Genomic DNA, 21948 nt, shown 5'->3' on the forward strand with positions numbered 1-21948 from the left:
AGCACAGCCAATAAAGACAGGGAAGAAAGTATAAAACATACAAAGAGTTACTAGCCTAAAGAGGATCAAGGAGGGCATAGCACAGACCTTCTGTGATTGGAAACGCCAGCCTCAGTCTGTGACCTACTAAAATTAACAGCAAATGCATGCTTTGGTTGAATTTGGACCTGGGAGTATGGTCAGACAAATAAATTTGCAGTCATGAGGATGCTGCTTATGACACGCTCCTAAGGAAACTTGCTCCTCCGCCTGTGGAAGAAGCAGCTAGGAACAGTCTTCTTCCACTCTGGCTTAGCTGGAAAATGTCCGAATGACTGATGTTTCTTCAACAACTGAACAAAATTACTTAAAAGCTGATAGGAAATAAAACAGATGTCCTTATAAGACAGCCAGGATCCCAAAAGATTAGTGTCCGTGCGGAGAGCATTAGATACTGGGTGCGTCGCTGCCTTTTTGTAGAGAGACAGCGGATTGCAAAGAGAGGAGGAGTACTCTCTGTAAAACCATAGCTTTTCGCCAGCTGTCCTGGATACTCAGCTACGGAAGTAACATTTTGTAGGAAAAGGCAATGTTTCTCTTATTTCTGAAAGTACTTAAGGCAGTAATGGTTGGTTATTTGTAGACTTTATATAATATTTACTCCAAAAGTCCAAATTCTTTGTTCTGTATAATTCTGAATAATCATCCTCCATCTTTGCAAATATTTCTTTCCTGAGACTTTATTTCATTAACGTGACTTTTGGTCACTGCTGCTACTACATCCTTGGTTTTATTAAATTCTTTCCATTCCCCATTGTCTTTGGTACAAAGTTCTTGTTCTTCAGCATCTGTTTTTTCCTTCAGCTTATCTTTATTAATTGCTTCAGCGATCAAAGACATCATTTGTGGCCTATTTGAGTACTTTGACTGAAATACTGGTAAATCAATCACTTAGCTTGCAAACTTCTCTGTCCTACCAAGATAAAGTAGGTCTATTCAATGGAACTTGATCTCCATTAATTGCTAGCCACCATTTTATACACTAATTTCTTGAAGGTTACAGAGGAAATTGTTGCTATTCTATTCCACGAGCACATCAGTAAATGTTTTATCTGGAAAAACTTCAATCATTTTTTTCTAGTCTGCTTCTGGCACTAAGAATGATTTAGTTCAGATCCTCAGTGGCCTATATATGCTTGCCAGCAGGGACAGTTCTGCTCTTATTGGGCCTATCGACAATCTGTAATCAAAGAAAATTCCCAGTATTTTAAACCTACTCGTGCATGATCATTTTACTGTCATTATTTCCTTGAGTCTAGAATGTTCTTTTTTTCTCAGTGTGACTCCAGACCATTTTCGTACCTATAGCTTCCTGTGGATGACGTTATGCATGTTCACTTCAAAGTCGTATGTATCATGAGCTGCTTATCTGAAGGTCCTCTGTGTTGTCCTCTGTAACCCTTGGACAGACAGATTTCTGCTCGCATCTGGTAGTCAAGAAAGTGCTCTTCAGCGCTTCAGATGTTTCCTTGTGACGTTTGGTTTGGAATGTTGTATATGAACCTGGTTCTCGGTTTCCATGAATTGCCTGACCTCCTCTATACAAGTCATAATTATGACTTGTACGACATTAAAATGATTTAATAACCATATCCAGTTTATATATAGTTTGATGCCAATATTTTGTGTTTGTTAAGGATGAGTCATTATCTTTAAAATACTTTTATGTTGTGGGATGAGAATGTAATCATTTATATGTTTTAATCTATTACTATTATGTATCTTTTAATTACTCATATGTTAATAATTGCTATATCTATTAATTTTTCATTGGCAATACAATATGTTAGCTGAAACCAAATTTCAATCCTTCTTCTGATCCTGTTTTTTCATGACATTTATTAGTTTTTCATCAAATTCAAATATATTAGCTTGAGGAAATAATTCTTCCCTTTATTGTCCAAATATATTTTATTATTTACACAAAATATTAATATAATGCAATTTATAGAAGTTTTGAGATGGACAAAAAAAATCCTTTACTTGAACTTTTTGGCTAATTACTTATTTGTAAAACAACCACAGCATTTGCACGATGATTGTTATATTGCAGAACCCACCATTCTGCTCAGGTTAGTAGAAAATCATCACAGGACTTTTTTGTGGAGCACGTAGTCTCACCATTTCCATCAGACAGGAGTCAAAGCCATAAAAACTATTATCCCAAAGACAACTTCACACATACGTTGACAGTCTCGGCTGGACAGAGGGATCCTACGTTGGCCTGACGCGCGCGTGTTCAGAGGCTGCATTTACACTAGAGCTGTTAATATTTTCCTGCGGGGAGCGAGCGAGGTCGGCGTGGTCACGGCCAGGGCAGCGGTGCCGCCGCCGCCGCAGCGTTCTGCTCGGCGCAAGCGCTGCTTTCCGGGCAGCCACGGTGCCGCGCTATAGCAAGGCTGGGAAGTGGGTTGACAGAGGATCTGGATGACGCTGTTTGTCAGAACACTACACTCGCTTCTGAAGTCGAAGAATAACTTTACTTTTATCTGACCATAAGCATTTACCTATTTTTAATGTGAACATAAAGCAAAACCGGTTGAACTCAAGAAACAGAAACTCACGCTTAGTAATTAAAGTATCTTGCAGGTAGCTTATTTCCAAGAAAAGTTGTAAACAGGTGTTGTTTACAAAATTATAGATTTTTAGGGAAGGGACAAAAATATTCCTCAGTATAATGCAAGCCACAGACTTTCAGCCAGCCAAATTCATGAACTTCTAAACATTCAGTTGAAGGAACCAGAACAAAAATCGTAACTCTTTTAAAGCCTAACTTAATTGACACAAATTTATAAACTAGCAAAGAAGGGTTTGGTCTAAGTTTGACCTTCATCGTGTAATACATTTTTATGTTGTTATGTGCGGAGCACCATGCTGCTATTTGAAATATTGGCCAAAATATACTGGGTTTTTAAATTGAATTTATTTTGACAATGTTGGAGTACCGTAGGGAACTTTTCCGTTTGAAGGAAAGCAAAGGGAGAAGGTATGTTCACGTTGTTCAGCCGCACAGGATCACTCACAGGAGGCAAGAGAAACTAATGCAAGGACAGGTGAGCAAGGCGAAGCAGCTACTCTTCCGCCAGCCCTGTGCGCGGCTCCGCGGGCTTCGCACCCCTTCTGGGTCAGCAGCACTTGTAGCTAAAAGAGGTGGGAATCGGTAATAGTCCTTTCCCGGCTTTATATATTAGAAGCAGAAAATATCTGAGTTATTTCATCTGCTCGGTTGAATACAAATATTTAAAAGGGGACTAATTTAAAAGTCAGAATTCACGCGTATGGCAGCAACCTGACGATGATGAACAAAACTAACCTCCTATTTAAACGGGACGGTTGTGCTACACCGTTTACCAGGAATTGTGAGGTTTACCAACAACGACCTTGTAATAAACGCTCCTGCGCTTAGCAACAAGTAATAAACATCCTTCACCAAAGAAAGAACATAAATCATTCTGTCCTGATCCAGTTCCATTTCTGCATATATGACATTCTGGTTCACCTCAATACTCCTTTCATTTAAAATCTGTAAGATGTTCTTTGCTTGCTGTTTTGCGCTGTTGTACATTGCCACTGTGCGATGCTGGTGAATAAATTCTGTACAGCAATCTAAATCCGATCATTTTAGATAAAAGATGGTATCAAGATATAGAATTATTCATTAGAAGAGGAATGTCCTACACATTACCATGAAAAAAAACCCCAGCTGTAATCAAGCATTTGAGTGCGTGTTTATAAACAGATGTACTCCTCTAAATGTCTTAGAAATAAACAGCTTTGGTATTTAAGTGCCCCAAACTACAGAAAGTTAGGAGTGATGCTAATATACTGTGGTATTGTAGCTCTTTTAAGCAGACTGATGTGCTTACACATAGACCCTGTATTTGAGCTTTCCAGAGTTCTTCTAGGTAGCAGGGGCCCCAGATGCAAGAATATTTACAGAGCAGTAAATTGAAGTAAATTTTCTAGGTATAGTCCCAGAAAAACATTGGGAGGTTCATACACTGAGAGGCATTTTTGCTTTTATTTAATACCTAGGTCCTGTACAACATTCCAGTACCTGGTTAACAAAAATTTTAGCACTTTTTTAGCACTTGTAAATAATCTGACTTTTGTTACTCTGTTTCGCTTGTATGGGAAGAAGTGTTTCCTATTAGCTTGAATGAACTTATAAATTCATTGCATCATTCAAAAGGCACACAAAAACTGTTTTAAATGCTTTTTACAGTATGCCTTTCAAAAATCCATTAGATTAAAAGAGATTGCAGAGGAATATCTAGATTTTTTTAAACCTTTTTTGTAATATGTGCAGCATAAATTAATATGAAGCTAATATTTCATGCATTTATTTTGCATATTTAAATGTAAATCAATATCTTCCAAAAGCAAATGTAACATGGAAAAAATGTATTATTTAAAAAAAAACTAAGGGCAGATTAAGGGTGCTTAAAAAAATGTGCTTTTATTTATCCTTTTCTTTTCCTTCATTATGGAAAAACTCCCAAGTCTGCATTCAAACATCTAGAAAGGCAAAAATACATTTCATGACTGTAATCTGCATTATGTAAAGTTATTTAAATAACTTTAATTCAGGCACCATAATAACTATTTCTAGTAGTATGTGATACTGTTTGCATGTCAACATAGCTCTAATACGAGCATTAGCCGGTCATTATCTCCGAGCGCATTTAATTGCCCTAAATCACATTGATCGATATTTTCATAAACGGGTAATTACTGTTTCTCTGCCCCTCCATCGCCTAAGTTTCTGCCAGTTCCAGGGAAAGCCGGAGAGGAGAGAGGATCGCCGGCTCCGCACCGAAGGGGCAGCCCGCTTCCCGCCACCTCGGTCTCCGTTTCTCCCAGGCAGCGGAATCTTCTACTTTATTATCTTACTGCTCCGCTATTTTTGACTTTTTCCTCGCGGTTTTCACTGGCCTGCCTTAATAACGGGGCGAAATAGACGGTCCCGTCCGCTCCCGCTACCTGACAGGAGCTGCACGCGGCTGCGAAGTTCCGCGCTCCTCCGCCAGCGCCGATTCCTCGGCTTTTCCTCCCAAGAGACCTGTCGCGACAGAGCGGCCGCCGGGGAGCGGCGCGGGGGGCAGGCGGACCGCGCAGGGCAGCCGCCGTGGCACCGCCGGCACCTCGTCCGCGCCGCCTTTTCTTTAAAAACACCTCTGCTTTAAAAGCAACCCGCCCTCACGCTTTCCCCCTGCAAACGGGCGTAGAAGAGAGAGACGCAATCAGAGTTTATTCTTCTGACGCTTCTGCAGCCCGAATCCAATTTTAGACCAGTTTAATACCCCCCCCCTTTTTTTTTTCTGGTCTTTCTATTTAAAAAGCCCGAACCCGCAGAGCTCCCAGGGACGCGCTACCGCGCCGCGCGGGCTGAGCCGCTCCGCCCGACGGGACACCCGCGCCCCCCGCCCCGGGCGCCCCCCGGCCCCTGCCCGGCCCCAGGCCCCCCCCACGGGGCGGCTTTTCCTCTCGAAAGCGCCTTTCCGGGGGCTTTTCGCCGCCGCTGCCCGCGGGCGCCCCGTCACCTGAGGCGCCGCTTTCCCGCCGCGCCGCTCCCGAGGCAGCGCCCCCCGGGGGGGGGGGGTCCAGGCCGCGGCATCGACATCGCCCCCCGGGGGGGCTCCGGGCCGCGGCATCGACATCGGCCCCGGCGCCCTGCGGGCCGCGCTGCCCCCCCCCCCCCCCCCGCCGCGATAGGAAGTCGAGGAAGCGAAAGAGGAAAGAAGCGGGGCGGCTCGGTGGCTTCCTCCGCCCGCCCGCGGCCGCGCCGGCAGCCCGGGCGCGACCCGCGGGCAGAGGCCGCCCTCGGCGGCGGGGCGGGGGGCGAGGGGCCGGCGAGCCCCCCCCGGGGAGGAGCGGGCGGGCGGAGCCCTCCTCGCCGCGGGCGCAGCCTGCAGTTGCCCGCAGCAGCCAACAGGTCGCACCGTTCCCCCTCGCTTGGGCCCGGCGGCGGCCGCTGCCCCGCGGTGCCGCGTGAGGGGCGGCGAGCGCCTGCGGGCCGGGCCGGGCCGGACTGGGCCAGGCCGGGCCGGGCGGCGCGGCGCTGCCGCCCCTGTGTGTGTCGGTGTCTCCACTCCCTCTCCACGTCGGGGAGGCGGGAGGGGGGAAGGCGGGAGGGAGGGAGGAGGAGGGGGGAGGAGGCCGCCGCTGTCCTCCATTTTGTGGCTGGGGCAGAGTATCGCCGAGCGCCGCGCGCGTCGCCGCCTGCCTGAGGGAAGGGGTGGGGAGACGGCGGCAGGGGACAAAGTCTGCGGGGGCAATTAGCGCTAATTAAAGCAGGGGGAGGGGCGGGGGGAGGAGGAGGAGGAGGAGGAAGGGGGGGAAGGGAAGCGGGCGCTCGCTGCCTCCCCAACTGCAGCAGGGGCGGCCGCCGTCTTCCTCCCTCCCTCCCTCCCTCCGTGCGTGCCGCCCGCCTGCCCTTTTCCACCCTCCCCGCCGCCCGCCAACTTGTTTATTCTGCCCGCCGCGGGGGCGCGATGGCCGTCGGCGGCTGAAGGAGCCCCAGCGCCCCCCCCCGGACGAGGTAAGGGCCGCGGGGCGGCGCGGGGGCGGCGGCGCCCCCTCAGCCATGGCGCGGGGGGGGGTGGGGGGGGGGACGGCGCGGAGCAGCGCGGAGCGGAGCGGGGCCCGGCTCGGCTCGGCTCGGCTCAGCCCGGCCGCAGGTAGGTCCGCGCGCGGCAGAGCGGAGCGGCGAGGCGGGAGGCGGCGGAGCCCCCCGGCCGCCTCGCCTGACTTCTTCCTCGACGTTTGGGCCGCTGCCCCTCTGCGCTCGGTGGCTTTTGAGGGAGAAGCCGGCGTGGATGTTTGCGGGTTATTTTTTTGTTTTTTCTTTCTTGTTTTTTTTTTTTGGGGGGGGGGGGCAGTGAGGGAAAGGGCGCAGAAAGAGGAGGGGGAGTCGCGAGCCCGGAGCGGAGCCTTGCAGCAATGGGCCGGTCTTATTTTGCAGAAGTGGGTGTGCCAGGGAGACAGCTCAACAGGTCTCGACACATTTCTCTGAAAACTATACTTTACCGAACAGAATTTGTTGTAATCCGGCGATTTTTAAGTAGTTGCAGCAGCTTTTTCTTTTTTTTCTCTCTCTCTCTCTCTCTCTTTTTTTTTTTTTTTTTTTTTTCGCCTCCATTCCGTGGACTCGTGCAGCTTATTTTTGTCAGCTCCCTGCTCCGGATGGGTTGCTGCTTTTTTGACATTGGGGGAATTGTCAAATGGAGTAACTTCGTTTTTCTTCCCCTTCGCGTTTTTTTTTTTTTTTTTAAGAAAAGGAAAAAAAAAAAAAAGAAAAACTTCAGCATTTGTTGTCGCGCTCCCCTTAAATGGCCAGGCAGTGTTTTAGCGGTGTTTGTAAACGCCGGGAAGGGAGGATGTTCGCGCTTTGCCTTCGGTGTTTTGGTTTCGGCTCGCGGCAGCTGTCAGAGCGGCGTGCGGAACGCGCGGGGCGGAGGACGGGGGGGGGGGGGAGGCTCCGCTCAGCCTCACTTGAGGCTGTCAGCAGTAACGCCGAGGGATTAAGGAAGGTTTTCCTATTAAAATTCTCCCGCCGGGGGAAGTTTTTACCCGGGCCGTACGTAGCTGGGGCCACCTTAACGCTTTGCGCATGGAGACTTCTGCTGATTGCGGGCTTGACTTGGGCACGCAAAAAGCACCAGCGCTCGTCGGCAGCCCGGATTTAATGGGCCACAGAGTCGGGGGATATTTATAAATAAGACGGCTGTGAACTTATTGCGAGCGCTCCTCTGCCCTCTTGCTCAATAGGTATTTCTGTGAGGCTTAACTTTAACGTTGCCACTCTTACGGGTCGGGTCTGGCCGTAGCGCGAGCTGGTCGTGTCGGCTGTTTGCAGTTAGTGCTAGGCCATAACCGAGCCGCGTATAAAGTTTGCACAAGAACTTGCAGTTATTCTGTGCCGAAAATAAATACAGTAAATACAAACAGATGAAACTTGCAATATTTATTTTCAGTATTAAAGTTTCTGGAGGATAAGCATAAGCTTTTTAAAGTGTTTGAAGCTAATGAAAATTCTACTTAAGTTTTATTTATAAAAATGAGATTTATTTAAAGAATTGCGTTGAGTTTATTTCAAGATTCACGAGTTGCTTATTAAGCTTTACTTACGCAAAGGCAGCAAACTGTTATGTGCTGTGTTCTGTGGTGGAAAAGTTATACAGCAACACAGTAACAAAACATTTAGATTTTTGTCTGGTTGGTAGATACTAAATTTGAGAGTTAGCTTGGGAAGTTTTGCAGTTCTCTATCCTGAGTGATGCATCTGAACACCCCAGAGAGAGGGAGGAAACTGACTTGTAAAATGCAGTAAATAACCCTCTCCTTTTCCCTGCTCAAGACTTAAATACAACGTAAGAGTACTTTTTTCAAATTTGTAAATTGGGTACTTTAACAATTCTTTTGCCTCCTTACTTGCTAAGACGCATGCTAGAGCTAGAGTGTGTGTTGAGAAAGGTGTCTTGTGTTGTAGTCTGATTCTGAAATGTAGTATGCAGACTGACTTACCGCTTAATCCAGGTTTAGCAAAGATTTTTAAAAACAATTTTTTGTTACCGTGAGGATTAGAAAAGAAAAAAATCAGTGGCTTTGAGAAAGATATGGCGCGTGTCAGTTCATAATGTTGTTTGCTGTGCCTTTTTTTCTCAGAGTAGCTAAACCAGGTTCACCGAATTAATGATTTAGACTTTTTTTGTGCCTCTATGAAAATATCCTTCCTGTGCTAACTTTAAATGCTTCTGATCTCTTTATAGCTGATGTTAAAGTAATGGATTCCAAAGAATTGCTTAACTCCTCAGATCAAGACGAAGCAAGGAAAAATGCGCTCATCAGTACCAAAGGAGGGATTATGATGGACTTTCATCCACCCTTCAGGGGTGGAGCTACTGTACAAGCCCCTGGACCTACGTCTCCTCTCCCTGTGTCTTCTCAGTCAGATTCCAATCAGCAACCTGCTTTGGCTGACTTTTCAAAAGGATTAGCAAACAATGTGCCTCAGCCAGATCTATCCAAGGCGGTATCGCTGTCAATGGGACTGTACATGGGTGAAACAGATGCAAAAGTGATGGGAAATGACCTTGGATTTTCGCAGCAGGGCCAAACTGGCATCTCTTCTGGAGAAACGGACTTCAGGCTCCTGGAAGAAAGTATTGCAAGCTTGAACAGGTCCTCTAGCTTGGCAGAGGACACGAAGGGAGCAATACCTTCTGACGTGCCGCTTGAGCAGGATTTCTCGGTCATGGCTGGCCGCAGCGCCCCTTTAGAGTCGGGAACTTCAGTCCAAAGCCAGGTTGGCTCTAATGGTGGCAACTTGAAATTATTCCCCGAAGACCAAAGCACCCTGGATATTCTCCAGGATCTAGAATTGCCACCGGTTTCGCCTGGCAAAGAGCCAAATGGGAGCCCATGGAGACTTGACCCATTGCTGGATGATGGTGGCTTGCTGTCCCCCATATCCGCAGATGATGCGTTTCTCCTGGAAGGGAATCTAGGTGAAGACTGCAAGCCTCCTATTTTACCTGACACTAAACCTAAAATTAGTGACCGTGGTGACCTTTTACCCAGTCCCAAAATGCCAATGCCTCAAGTGAAGACAGAAAAGGAAGACTTCATTGAACTATGTACTCCTGGCATAAAGCAAGAAAACATGGGCCCAATTTATTGTCAGGCAAACTTCTCTGGGTCTAATATACTGGGTACTAAAGTCTCTGCCATATCTATCCATGGTGTCAGTACCTCTGGGGGACAGATGTATCACTATGATCTAAATACTGCGTCGCTCTCTCAGCAGCAGGATCAGAAACCAATTTTTAATATCATTCCATCTCTTCCTGCCGGTTCAGAAAATTGGAATAGGTGCCAGGGATCAGGAGATGAGACTTTAGCTCCTTTGGGAACGCTCAACCTTTCTGGCAGACCTGCTTTCTCTAATGGCTATTCAAGGTAATTAGTTTTTGTTGCTTTTATTAAAATACTACAAGTATGTTCAGCGTAACTGCGTGCATGCATGCTGTTTTGTTTTGGTTTTTTCCCCTTCCCCTCCCCAAGTTGGTCATCTCTTTCTCATTTGTTGCGTGTGGCTGTCTGCTCAGACATCGCTGATGTAGAGTTGTTATATAGTGCAATAGTAACTTTAACCAGGTGTTCAACTGTAGGTAGTGGAAGGAGGAGAGGAGGGGAGCGGCCATCCTTTTAAAGACAAAAATTGTAAGATACGACCTGAAGGGAAAAACAGTGTGTGGTAGGAGGGTATGTTCACAAGGCAGTATAGAGAAAAGTGTTTAAGCATATACAAAAATTACTATATTCTCTAGAATTAGAGGATCTATCACTGTGGATTTTTTTTCTAGTGTTACTTAAACGTTAAGCACAAAAATAACTTGGTTGCTGGGTAAATTTTTGGAGTTGCATTTAAGCTGAACTAGAGTTTTAGCTTTGCTTGATATTGCATTTACCTTACATGGACAACAAGATTCCAAGTAGGAAATACTCAGCAGTTTGTTTAATAACTACTTTTAAAGAGAATATTTGCAGTAAGAATTGACTGTACCTGAAATTAAACTCTCGAATAGAGCTTTAGGAGGGCTTTCTTATAGGTGGTTTTCTGAGAGAAAGATGTATTAGGGAGAGATGATTATTATGTTGTTAATAATATTATATTATTAGTATTAATTAATAATAAGTGACTTTCTAGTAGCATTTTCTAAAATTAATTCGGTAGTGTAGATATTCAGGTATATTTTCAATGATTAAGAAAATACTTTTCCTCTCTGGTAAACAGAATAGTGGCAGCTTTCTCAATGGGTACATGCGTGTGTCTTTTCTCACAGCCAGAGGCCAGATTCTGATTTCGGTATGGATGCCTGTTTGTGCGTTTTTCTTAGCTATTATTTAACGTATCCTTGCACAAACACTGTGTTTGGTCTCAACTGAGCAAGAATTTTTGATATGTTTCTGTGGAGCCTTGGTGAGAAAATGTCTGTTAAAGTCAGTATGTATAAAACCAGTGTAAAATTCTACTGAAATACCTGTTTTAACTTTGTCTTTATTGCCGTAGTGATAGTCAGTCCCCTGATTGCTAGCTGTCAGTCTGACTGCTGTCGTTACGCATTATTAGCTAGGTTTTCCCACGTCTGAAATGAGACGTACGAGGAAGACTTCTTGGTTTCAGAAAGAAAACTTCCACCTCACTCTCATTCCTAGATTTCTTTAGTAGTTTCTGATTTTGAAATAACGATGCAATTTCCTTTGAAAGGCTTATAGCAATTTGTAGTATAAAGAATCCAGAACGGAGAATGGATAATTATGATGAAATTCCATTTTGATATATGAATATTGAATGTGCCTTTTTTTTTTTTTTTGGACAAAGTAGAAGTCCTTTGTGCTAACCTTTTGCATAACCAGTTCATGATGTTCTAGTTTGTGTTTGGGCGTTTTTGTGGGTTTGTGTTGCTGTTGGTTTTTTTTGGTCTCTCTGCACTTTTAATGGCAATCACTTGGAAAAAAATCTTTTTCAAAGCAAGAAAATTATTTCTGAATTTGGGAGATTAATTTCAATGTCTAAGCAGATTCCTTATAGATAATGGAAACATCCATTTTGAGAATATTTCTGTGAAGTTCGTGGATTGTTTCTTATTTTACAGAACTAATCAGTTGGAACCGAATGCATTGCGGTGCGAATGGTTTACAGTTAAATGTTTGCCAGGCTTCTGGTGAATTTCCCAAACGCCATTTTTCACATACTAAGTTTGTTTCTGATAACGTCGTGATAAGCACCCGCTAAAGCTACCGACGGGCACCAAATACATCTGATCCCGAAGTCACAGGGGCAGCAGCGCGAGGCGCTGCCGCCGCCGTTGGAAGCGGCGCTGGGCAGGGGGCTCGGAAGGGTCTCGCTGGGAGCGAGGGGCCGGCGGTCCGCAGGCGCGCTGCTGCCGCAGGAGCATCCTGCGAGCCTTGCAGGCAAGTCTGCCTCGGCCACTGAACGGTGCTGCTGGCGTCGCTCTCTAAGTGCTCACCTTCTCGCTTCCTGCAAGGCTCTCTTACGTATTAGTGCTTCTTTTTGCCTTACTTGAGATAATGGAGTTTTTTTTCTTAATTTAAACAATGTGGAAAGAATTTGGGGGAGGGACTCGTAGCTGAGTTTTGCTTTAAAATGCTTTACTTTCAGCATTCGTGGAAGCTGTTCTTGCTTACCAACCATTTTTTAAAATACTAAAGCCACAACTTGCAATTCTAAAAACAATGTTGTTCATTGTTGCTTTGGATGTTTTGTGTAAAATAGAGGCAACTCTTCTTTCTTAAATATCTTTGAGAGGCTAATGAATCTTAGACTCCTGGTGTTTAAAGCAGGAATTCTCCTTCTTCCTAAACCTTGTCAGAAACATTTGGTCTAAGCTCGGTTAGTTTAAGGTGCTGTGTTGTGGATTTGTTTATTTATCTTGCAGAAGAGCTAACAAAACTGTCATACACCCTATTTGTTTCGGACACAAAAGACCAGCTAGCTGGCCAGGCTCCTGTGGTCACCCTTCTGTAAGGGTACCGATCCCGCGAGGTGAGGGCTGGCATCTTGGCAATTACTAAAATTGCATTTCCTATAGGAAATATTTCCTGGGTTTGGTCATTTTATTTTACTGCTCATAGCAAGTTAATTATATATTAAACATATGGGAAGAAAAGCTACAGTTCTGTTCTGGTGTTGAGATAGTATTTAATCTTACTGATTTTGTGAAAAACTTGAGATCTCTTTACAGACACAGTCTTGAATTCATGTCATGTAATCTGAGTATTTTTACATCTGATGGAAACGCAGCATGTTGTCTGTAATGAGATCAGTGATAATCAGGGCTGAGAAAAATACTCAGTTTGCCTGCGAACAGTAGAAAGTATTCTAAAGTTAATGCAGCTAATCAATGCTTGTGCTGATGTGCAAAACTTAGAGCTGCAGCTCAGTATTTTAATAGCTAATATTCAAAATCAACTTGAGTAGCAGCAAAACTTTCAAAAATTTAGGACAGCCTCATTCTGGAGTTACTTTGGAGAGATCTCTGATCTGGTTATGTAAACTGTTGATCAATCAGAATCAAACAAGTTAAGAAAAAGAATAAGAGAAGAAAGTAGAATAACAGAAAATTTGCCTTTGACTTTTTTTTTTTTAATAGAAGAAGTAGGACAGTATCTGGAAGAGGAATAAAACAAACTGAAAGTATTTCAAATGTTTCACTGAAGAATTTGAGGTTTTGATGGTATCTGTCCCTAATCTGATTTTATTTGTGATTTATCCCACAGATGCCAGTGAAATTTGTTAAACTTCAAGGAATAATTTTAGCAATACATGCTTATAAAACTCTTGAGTGGTATATGCATTAAATCCATTGCTCAAATTTTTTATTCCTCTGACTTCCTGGAGATGTGGCTTATTGTGTGTGTGGGGGGGGAATGAAAGATAATAAGAAACAACACAGCAACACAGGCTTTTTTTTTTTTTTCTGCTTAGCCTACAGCCAGAATTTACAAAAACTGGGCCCCATTGGCAGTGTTACAGCTTCTAGTATTACATTTGAAATTGTTCCTAGTATTTAAGCTTGAGGGGGATAAGGATCATTAAGGAAGTCTAAGAAAGGACAAGAGGAAGAATATTTAAAAAAAAAAAAAAAGAGAGAGGAAAAAAGTTTTTTCTGGTCAGTTGTACGCAGAAGTCTTAAAGACTTTCTTCTAGGAAAAGTTGCCTTTTTTATGCGTGTTTAGTTGGGATTCTTTTTTGGAGGCAGACATTTACTAGATGGAAGGGGGGGTGGAAGTGATCCTTTGCTGGAAATGGTAAAGGTCAGTTGTCCCTTTGTCTCACCTCTTTGTTGTGGCTTGGCTTTTGGCCAAGGCCAGTGGCTTGGCACCATTGAATATAGTACTTTAAATGTTATCTGACTCAGCAGTATGTAATGTATGGCACACGCTGAAATGTGTGTGTGTGTGTGGTTTTTTTTAATACTAAAATAAAAGTATTAAACAGAGTTGTTATTTGGAGGGAGCGCTTTGGGTATCGATAGTATATGCTGTGATTTGTCAGATTAATGTAATGTTGTACTGGGTGTTTGAATCTTTCAAATACAGAGCAAAAAGAGCTTCATTTTTTTGGCAGAAAGGACTGGACCAGGAATGTCCTGGAGCATGCAAAATAAGGCCTTATAAAAATCAAGATACTTAGGTAAATGTTAGTTCGTGTAAGATCCAGTCCGCTTTTCCTCATTTTAGCTGGCCCATTCAGCTAATTGATAACTTAGTAGTTAGCAGCTAGCTAGTAGTTATTCCCCCTATATTTCCTCTGTTTTAAGCCTGCTCCTAGTTTATAGAAAACAAATTGTTTTTTGTTGCCTGTTGTGAATTTCTTTTTTTATCTATCTTAAATAATAATTGAAACTTATATGGTGCCCCATTGTACTCTTTTGTTGGCAATAACAGCAAAAGTATAGTTTAAACCAATTCTATTCATGAATCTTTTTATGAAGGTGAAATATATGATGTAGCAGTTGCACAAGATATGTATTTACTGTATTCAAGATGACTCTTTTACACTGTGTGAGTAAATTTTGTTGGAGATGGAAATTCTCCTCTTTTTCTATTACTGCTATTCTGGTAATAAAAAGAGTGACTATTATTCTATGCATATACGTAACTGCAAACTAGAATTATTTCTACATTTTGAAAGGTTACTGAGGCCTCTTCTAGCCACTGTCCAGCAGGTGTGCGTTTGGTGGATCCCTCTAAACTGCCTAACTTCAAACAGCGAGAAACATAAAACCCTGCCGTTGCAGTCTTTAATGCTTATAGCAAAAGTTTGACTATCTACAGTGGTGCATTAGGCAAAATCAAGATGCCTTGTTTGTCTTGTTTCCATGGGGAAACCGGGTATTGCTCTTCACCTTTGCTGGTGGCAGTTCGGTATTTCATGTCCATAAGCACTGTTCTCCAGCATGTATGCCTGATCTCGTTTGGTTTCCAAGGCAGTAGTTGTTGCTTCAGCAATTAACACACTACAGTTAATCCAAAGTATGATGGGAAAGGTGGTTCTCATACCGGTGTTTGTTTAGGCTTAAGTAAGGATATCTTTCACAACTTTTTCACCGTCTAGTTTGAAAGATGTGGTTCAATGGAATGGGTTTTGTGTTCTTTGACTAGTTTGACTCCTCATAAATGCTGGTTGCAAAAATTTTAGCCAAGGTCCTTTACATTTTCTTCCTTATTGATGTATAGCGTTCCTTCAGGAAAGAAATTATCTGTTAATTTCATTAGCCTCTTACCTATTGTGAGCTAGTCATAAATAAGTACATATATAAACATTTTTTTTCAGTAGTCTCCAGCTTCTGGGTCTTTTCAGAATGCTTCAGAAAGATCAAGTTTTGGCACTTCAGTCTGGAATGAGACTTGCAGAATTTTTTGTAGGGCATTTTGTTAAATCTCCTTACCACTGAACTGAGAAACACCCACGCTTGTAGCATTGGATGTTATGATCAGTGTCTTGTCTACAAGTCTTACAAGAAGAGGGCAAGTGCTCAACATTGAGGAGTTTGTCTTGGAGAAAATGAACATATGTTTCTTGATAATAACTTTTTTTCTTCTCCCTAAACCCTTGCTTGCAGAATATGGCAAGGCGTAATTACACTTACAGTCATTTTTTAGGGCAGATTAAGGCTGCCTGAGTACATATCCTACCACTGATGTGCTAGTATAACATCAGAATTTACATGTTTTGCAAACAGTTTCAATGTCATTAGTCTTGAGATAAAGTATCAATAAAATCCTGTTCTCAACCCAAGTTATAAACAATGGGAAAAACTTTGTAGAGCTACAGATGTGATTATCTTGTCTGTGTTATTAAAATAACTCATATGGTGTGTAGTCTGTAGCATACAGAAATTAACTTTAAAATGTTTCATAAAATTTTCAACTTGTACCCGTTCTTAGAAACACAGAAACAAATACGTATGTGGAAAAAGATAGTTTCTGGAAAGAATGTTTAGCTGTATGGTCCCTTGTACAACAAATCCAGAGAGCTTGTTGTATTAAACTGCCTTTGGTTTTATAGCCTTTGTCTCACTGAGCCTGGCAGTATACTCAAATTTAATCTTACAATTTACCAAAGTATTAATGTAATACTTTGTTGCATATACAGAGTATTTGCATTGTTTTCATAACAAAGGTTTCTTGACTGATTCACTGTAGTATGAAATCCACTTATAATACAGCATTTGCTTAAAGAGCCAAGACACTTGTAGACCAGGAGTTAATCCCGTTCTGGAAATAAGAAGATACTGTCAGTTGATAACGGCTCATCCCCAGGGGATAGAAATGAACCAATACAGCTGGAATAGCTGACACGCTTGAAACTTTTTTTTTTTAGTAGTTTCTCTCAGCTCGTTGTCTTGGCACTGACTTCACGTCAACTATTTTCAAACATCTGTAGGAAAAATCTAAGCAAAACAATTACAGTTTCTCTGCGCGCGTATGTGAGGGCGAGAGAAATTGCGATTGCTGCTTTGCCGGTGCCCTACGAGGGAACCTAAACAGTCGTTAACCTGTAGTAGCTGTGTGTTTCTTCAACCCCGTAACCCGTCCGGTGTTGTGAAGGACTGTAGGGGCAGTTGCTCTTCCAGGGGTGGCACGTCGCCTGTGCGATGCGGTTTAGCACAACTACTCGCTCTCCTAGAGGTTTTCTTCTTACCTCACGTTTTCTACCAAGAAGGTCTAACGTTGCAGGCATGCTTCCTGTATCCCTAAATGATGTTAATCAGCTTACACTAATCTCTGCCATGATATACATAATACATGTATATTTTTTTTTAACCAGAGTTCGTTCTTTCCTGGTTGAAACGGTGTCTGTGTGTGCTCAAGTTACACACTGTGTGTCTTGAAATGTAATTACGTATAATGTGACAAAATATATTCCCTCTGCTTTTGTGGCCTCGAGAGGTAGTGCTGGGTAGCACATGGAGTTTAGTTTTGTGATGTAGATGGTGTCGGTTTTTCATGCTGCTCTTAAAAATGAGAATTAAGTTTAGATTCTAGGACACTGTTACTTATCCAGGATACCATGTTCAGTACTAGATTATTATAGTAATAGTTCTTTAAATCAACAGTCACGACAGTTGTGTGAAGTTCTGGAGGAAACGGTGCTTGTCAAAAGCCGTCTTGGCCTCTTCTTATTGAGTGTATTTCTGTACCAGCCAACTACATTCTTAATTTAGTCTGTATCAAGCTGTTATAATTAAAACTTAGCATGCCACCTATACTGATGGAGCTCTCTCTCCATATTAAGGTTCTCTAGAAAAATATAGTTCCGATGCACTTTGAAAATTAACATCAGATAAGATGTTAATATTTTGTTGTGGAGACGCAACTTCCACTTTCTGATCAAAAATCTTAGTTCTCCTGAGATCTCAAAGGCAGAATTGCTTTTGGGGAAGGATTTTCAAAATAATAATGATGTCTTTCTTGAATTGAGTTCACTGCTACTGTAATTTAGTTAAGAAACTGAGTTCCACATTAGATTGTACAATAATACATTTTTCATGCTATTTGTAATAGATTTTACAGTTACTGTGTATGTCAGAAAGCAGCTGGAGATCATGATCGTATTTATGCATCATGGTCACACAAGATTTAGTATGAAGCTTCTTAGCAGCAGGGCACAATTTACTCTTGTGTTGCTTTATTCGGATATTTCAGATTCAATGTTGCTTTCCTTTTCATAACAATAAGTTTTCAATAAGTAAGTACCATTCAGGGTTCTAATTTGATTTTTAAAAAGGAAATTGGGTCACAGATGAGTAGTCTGCCTCATAAAACACGACTTGTGAAATTTGGGAAACTCATTGTACTGTCAGATGAGAGTGAATAATTAAATATTTATGAACTATGTACCATATCAAAATAAGCAAATAGTAGACGTGATTTTACAGCTTTGTGGCTTGATTTCTTTGTTTTGTTTTGTTTTTTCTCTGGAGGATCTGAGCTCTGTAACTTTATTAGCATCTTAGAAAGCTAGAGAAAGACCAGTAATTGTCCTTTACAAATCAGGATTTTGGAAACCCTGTTGCAGTAGACTTCTGGCTATGTCATGGACTTCAGTCCTGCATTGTACTGGGAAATTTGTCTGTTTTTTGTGTGTGCCTTCCCCTGAATATTTGAATACATGCTTCTCCTGGAAGCTTTCACTGAGAAGAGTTCTTCTAAAACTCAATACCGCCCTTGTTCCCAAGTATGCAGTAGCCTGGGTCATCTGCGCATGGTGGGGTGGGAGGGGAGAGCGACTTCTGAAATTCTGTATTGCTTTCAGAAAATGAGTTTGTGGTCTTGGATCAGAATCTTCCAGCCTTTATATGGCTCCTCTTCGACATTTTGTGAACTCTGTTCGGTGGGTGGGAGGGGTTGGTGTTTGTTTTGGTTTTTCTTTCTTTCTCAGATTGGTGTTTAGAAAGGACACTGCTGCTCGCTGTATTTAGGCTTCTGGCGTTGTTTTTGGCATTAGCCCATCCTTTGAATTTTCTAAATCATGTATAATGGATCTCTAAACCATGCCTTCACATGCCACTGTATGCTGCTTTTGAGCTTACAAATGTGAAGTGTCATGATTTTTCTTGCTAAGCTTCAAAAGGGTAGCTGGCCTGTGTACAGTGCCCTTACTGAGAGTTCGGTATCTGTGATGGAAAAGAACAGCCAATGCAGTTTATTTTTGTTGTCATTACTCGAAGAACCCACTTGACGTGGCATGGTTTGTATGTGATAATATATAATAATATAAGTTGCATTGAAACAGTAGCAAACCATTAGTAAAAGAGGAACCGTTGCCCCGTAACGGTGGTAGAACGTGATAATCAGTACAAATGCCAATTATGTCATGGTAGAGCATCTCCATAAAAACACGAGTCACAGTTTGTGTTGTTTGTCATGGTGGATTGAATTTGGTATGCCACTGAGGTTTAATAGTCTGTGTTGGAACCTAATTCTCTCCGGGCCTCCTAATCGAGTGTTAAATACCTTTAATTCATTCAGTAGCAGTTTAAGAGAAAAGGATGCGTAGTATGCTTTTGAAGGAGGTTAACTGTCAAATTAATACTCTTTCAGGAAAGGATTATGCAGTATATGAATAATCTCTAATATCACTTAAAATTAGATGTGTATGAATGCATTTACAGTGTGTTATCATAAATGGGATATGTAGTTTTTTCTTTTTTTCTGTAGCTTTCCATTTTAATCAGAAGATGTAAATTGTTAACAATATATTTAAATCAACACATCTACTCCATAGGCATATAGTATATCTCTGTGTACCCATATATTATTTCTCTCACTTATTTTTGTTTCTTACCAAGTCTGTTTGCTTTCTGAAGCACTAGTTTATTTCTCTGTTAAAGCCGTGGTCTTAAGCTTTAACAGCACTAAAAGTATGTGCATATGCTGCATGCACACATGTAGATTTGTGTTGTGCAGGAGTGCAGTTCATGCATGTTAATTTAAAAATACATACTCGCAGACTGTATAGTTCCATGTCGTGGTTTCAGTTTGAATATTACCTGTGTGTGCTTTTCTCTCTTACAGGTTTTTTTTTTTTGGATTACTTTTGCTGCCGGGTCCTTTGGTTTGTTTAGCCTGTTGAATTTCTGTTAGTCTTCTGTCAATATGAATTGCTCTACAATTAATTGCATCGTCCCAGTATAAAGTCGATGTATCTATAGAGATATAACTTGTTGTTTTGTTGTTTTTTAAGAACTTAGCCTGTTGGTCCTCTTAAAATGTGAAGTAGGTCAGATCTGATACAAGCCGATGTAAAATATTTAAGAACAGTATTAACCAAAAATAGGCATTTAAAATGCTTAAAAACACTAGAGATACTGAATTTGGTACCCAGAAAAGCTTTAAAATGCTAGAGATGAGTGAAGGAGTGTGGAATTTCACTTTACACTTTTCTTTTTCTTTTTTATTTATTTAGAGAATAGATTTAAAATGTTTATTGGAATAATAGCAGACTGCATATGAACTGACCAATTCAGATTCTTTCTGAATGGTGGAATTCCTTAGGAGCATGTCCTTCTGTTTAACCAGTGAGGAAAACTTTATTTAAAATGAAGATCAAATCGGCAGGTGAACAGTGAGCTGGATGAAATCAATTGCATCTTGAAACATCAATGAAAACATTTACTGAACCAAAGATCTAGTAACATTGATTCTAAATAAACAAGTATCAAAAAAGAAAAATTGCATCTCTAAGCTGTACTTTGGCACTGAAAGGTGCCCACTGTCTTTTTAAAGACGGTTCAGTTAACAGGTTATTTCCATCGGTTTATGAATACTGGGGTTTTTTGGGACCTTGAAGAAATTGTTGGCTATGGGGTGTGTTGGGGGAGGAGGAGGGTAGGGGAAGTGCAAACTTGGAAGAACTGTGACTTTCAAGGGAGAAAGTAGGATAAATGATGTGGTTGGAGAAGAACTTATGGATCTTCTGACCCACCATTTTGTATTGTATTGTCTTATTAATAAATGTAAACCACAGAAGAAAAGACAGTACAGAACTGAATTTTCACTTGTTTGAAGAATCTGCCAAGCGTCATGGCATTGCTGGAGTAGTGGAAAAATACACAGTCAAGCATGTATTGATGGCATTATTTTTCCTTTTACTTGATAGTGGTTCTCTTTCTCTCGCGTGGTCCCCTCTTTTGGAATTGTAATGTTAACACTGATTCAAACTTTCTGCAAAGACAAAACAAGCCGTTATTGTGGATATAGAAACTAAATAATTAAACTCATAACTACAGAATATCAGCTGGGTTAACCTTAAATCCGTACATTCTGTGCAAAAGTGTTTTGGTTTCTTTTTCTCACCCTTCCTTGGTTTTGCAAATGACACTTAGCTTGCACTTTCTTTTCTGCAGCATCATGTGTTTAAATATGACAAAATAGTTATTTCTGTGTTTTTTCTTCTCATGTCTGCTCCTGCTAAAGTCCCGCTTCTTCTAAGGCTCACAAGCTTAAAATTATGTTGGTTGACAATGAAAGTGGCATTGAACTAATGTAATCTCCCTGGATTTCAAATCTTTTTCTCGTGTATCTGCTTCTTGGATTACAAACTCCATTAGTCAGATTGCTGTATTTTGCATTGTATTAAGTGCCAAAATTCTCTAACCACTTCGAAAGATTTTGTCTTCGTTTCACTGTTACCTTGTATTGGTTTGTTGTAATCCCGGATTCGCAATGCAACGGTCATGTAATCTTTCTTTAGCCTGATAAAATATATCTAGTGCTGTCTTTAAATGGAAATATTTGAGTAATGTGAATTCTAGTTACTCCTTTAGAAAGATTTGATCATTCAAAAGCTTAAATATTCGAAAAAACCTTAGCTTTTAAGTCTGTAATTTAATAGACTTCCAATGCTGTTTTTTATAGGGCTTGTTAGAAATAGCTTTTTGAAAGCTGTTGTTTATATATGCACAAAAATCTCGATCTTACATTTTTGGGGGTTGTGAGGGATTTCTTTAAGAAAATTTTGGCTTAAGCGTTTGGAGGAGAATCTTTCTTTACAAAATCTCGAGTGATTTTCGCACCGTTACGCATTTCTGTTCGAGCCACTCGCTGCCTCCCCAAGACGTTTTGCTCCGGCACCCGAGCCGCGACCGGAGCGGCCTCTCGATGAGGCCGCAGCAGCGAGAGGCTTCAGTGAGGACCATGTTTCGGGGGGTTTGCGCCCCTTTTCCTTGCAGGACAGGGCTCGGGAGGGGAGGGGAGCGTGGGCCCCGCTCGCTCGGCGAGGCTGAAGAGCAGGCGAATGAGTCACCTGGAAACTGGGGCAGGGTGCCAGCTCGCAAGGCGAGGATCAGCAGCCTGCGAAAACGAGGCAGCGAG

The 21948-nt window shown here is 42.0% G+C and overlaps 1 protein-coding gene across 3 annotated transcripts in view; it reads left to right on the forward strand.

The window, feature by feature from the left end:
• Positions 1 to 6471: 6471 nt before the first annotated feature.
• NR3C1 (nuclear receptor subfamily 3 group C member 1) overlaps positions 6472 to 21948 on the forward strand; it is a 72462-nt gene continuing 56985 nt past the window's right edge. Inside the window, exons 1-2 of one of the 3 annotated variants that reach the window (XM_067305128.1) lie at positions 6472 to 6580; positions 8811 to 9999. In XM_067305128.1, the coding sequence (XP_067161229.1) occupies positions 8825 to 9999 (1175 nt within the window). In that variant the 5' untranslated portion in view covers positions 6472 to 6580; positions 8811 to 8824. Of the gene's footprint in view, positions 6581 to 6693; positions 6720 to 7636; positions 7810 to 8810; positions 10000 to 21948 lie in introns of those variants that run through there. The other 2 variants (XM_067305129.1, XM_013945980.2) reach the window with 2 other exon arrangements.

This window comes from Apteryx mantelli, chromosome 14 (genome assembly GCF_036417845.1).
Source record: "Apteryx mantelli isolate bAptMan1 chromosome 14, bAptMan1.hap1, whole genome shotgun sequence".
Taxonomy (NCBI): domain Eukaryota; kingdom Metazoa; phylum Chordata; class Aves; order Apterygiformes; family Apterygidae; genus Apteryx; species Apteryx mantelli.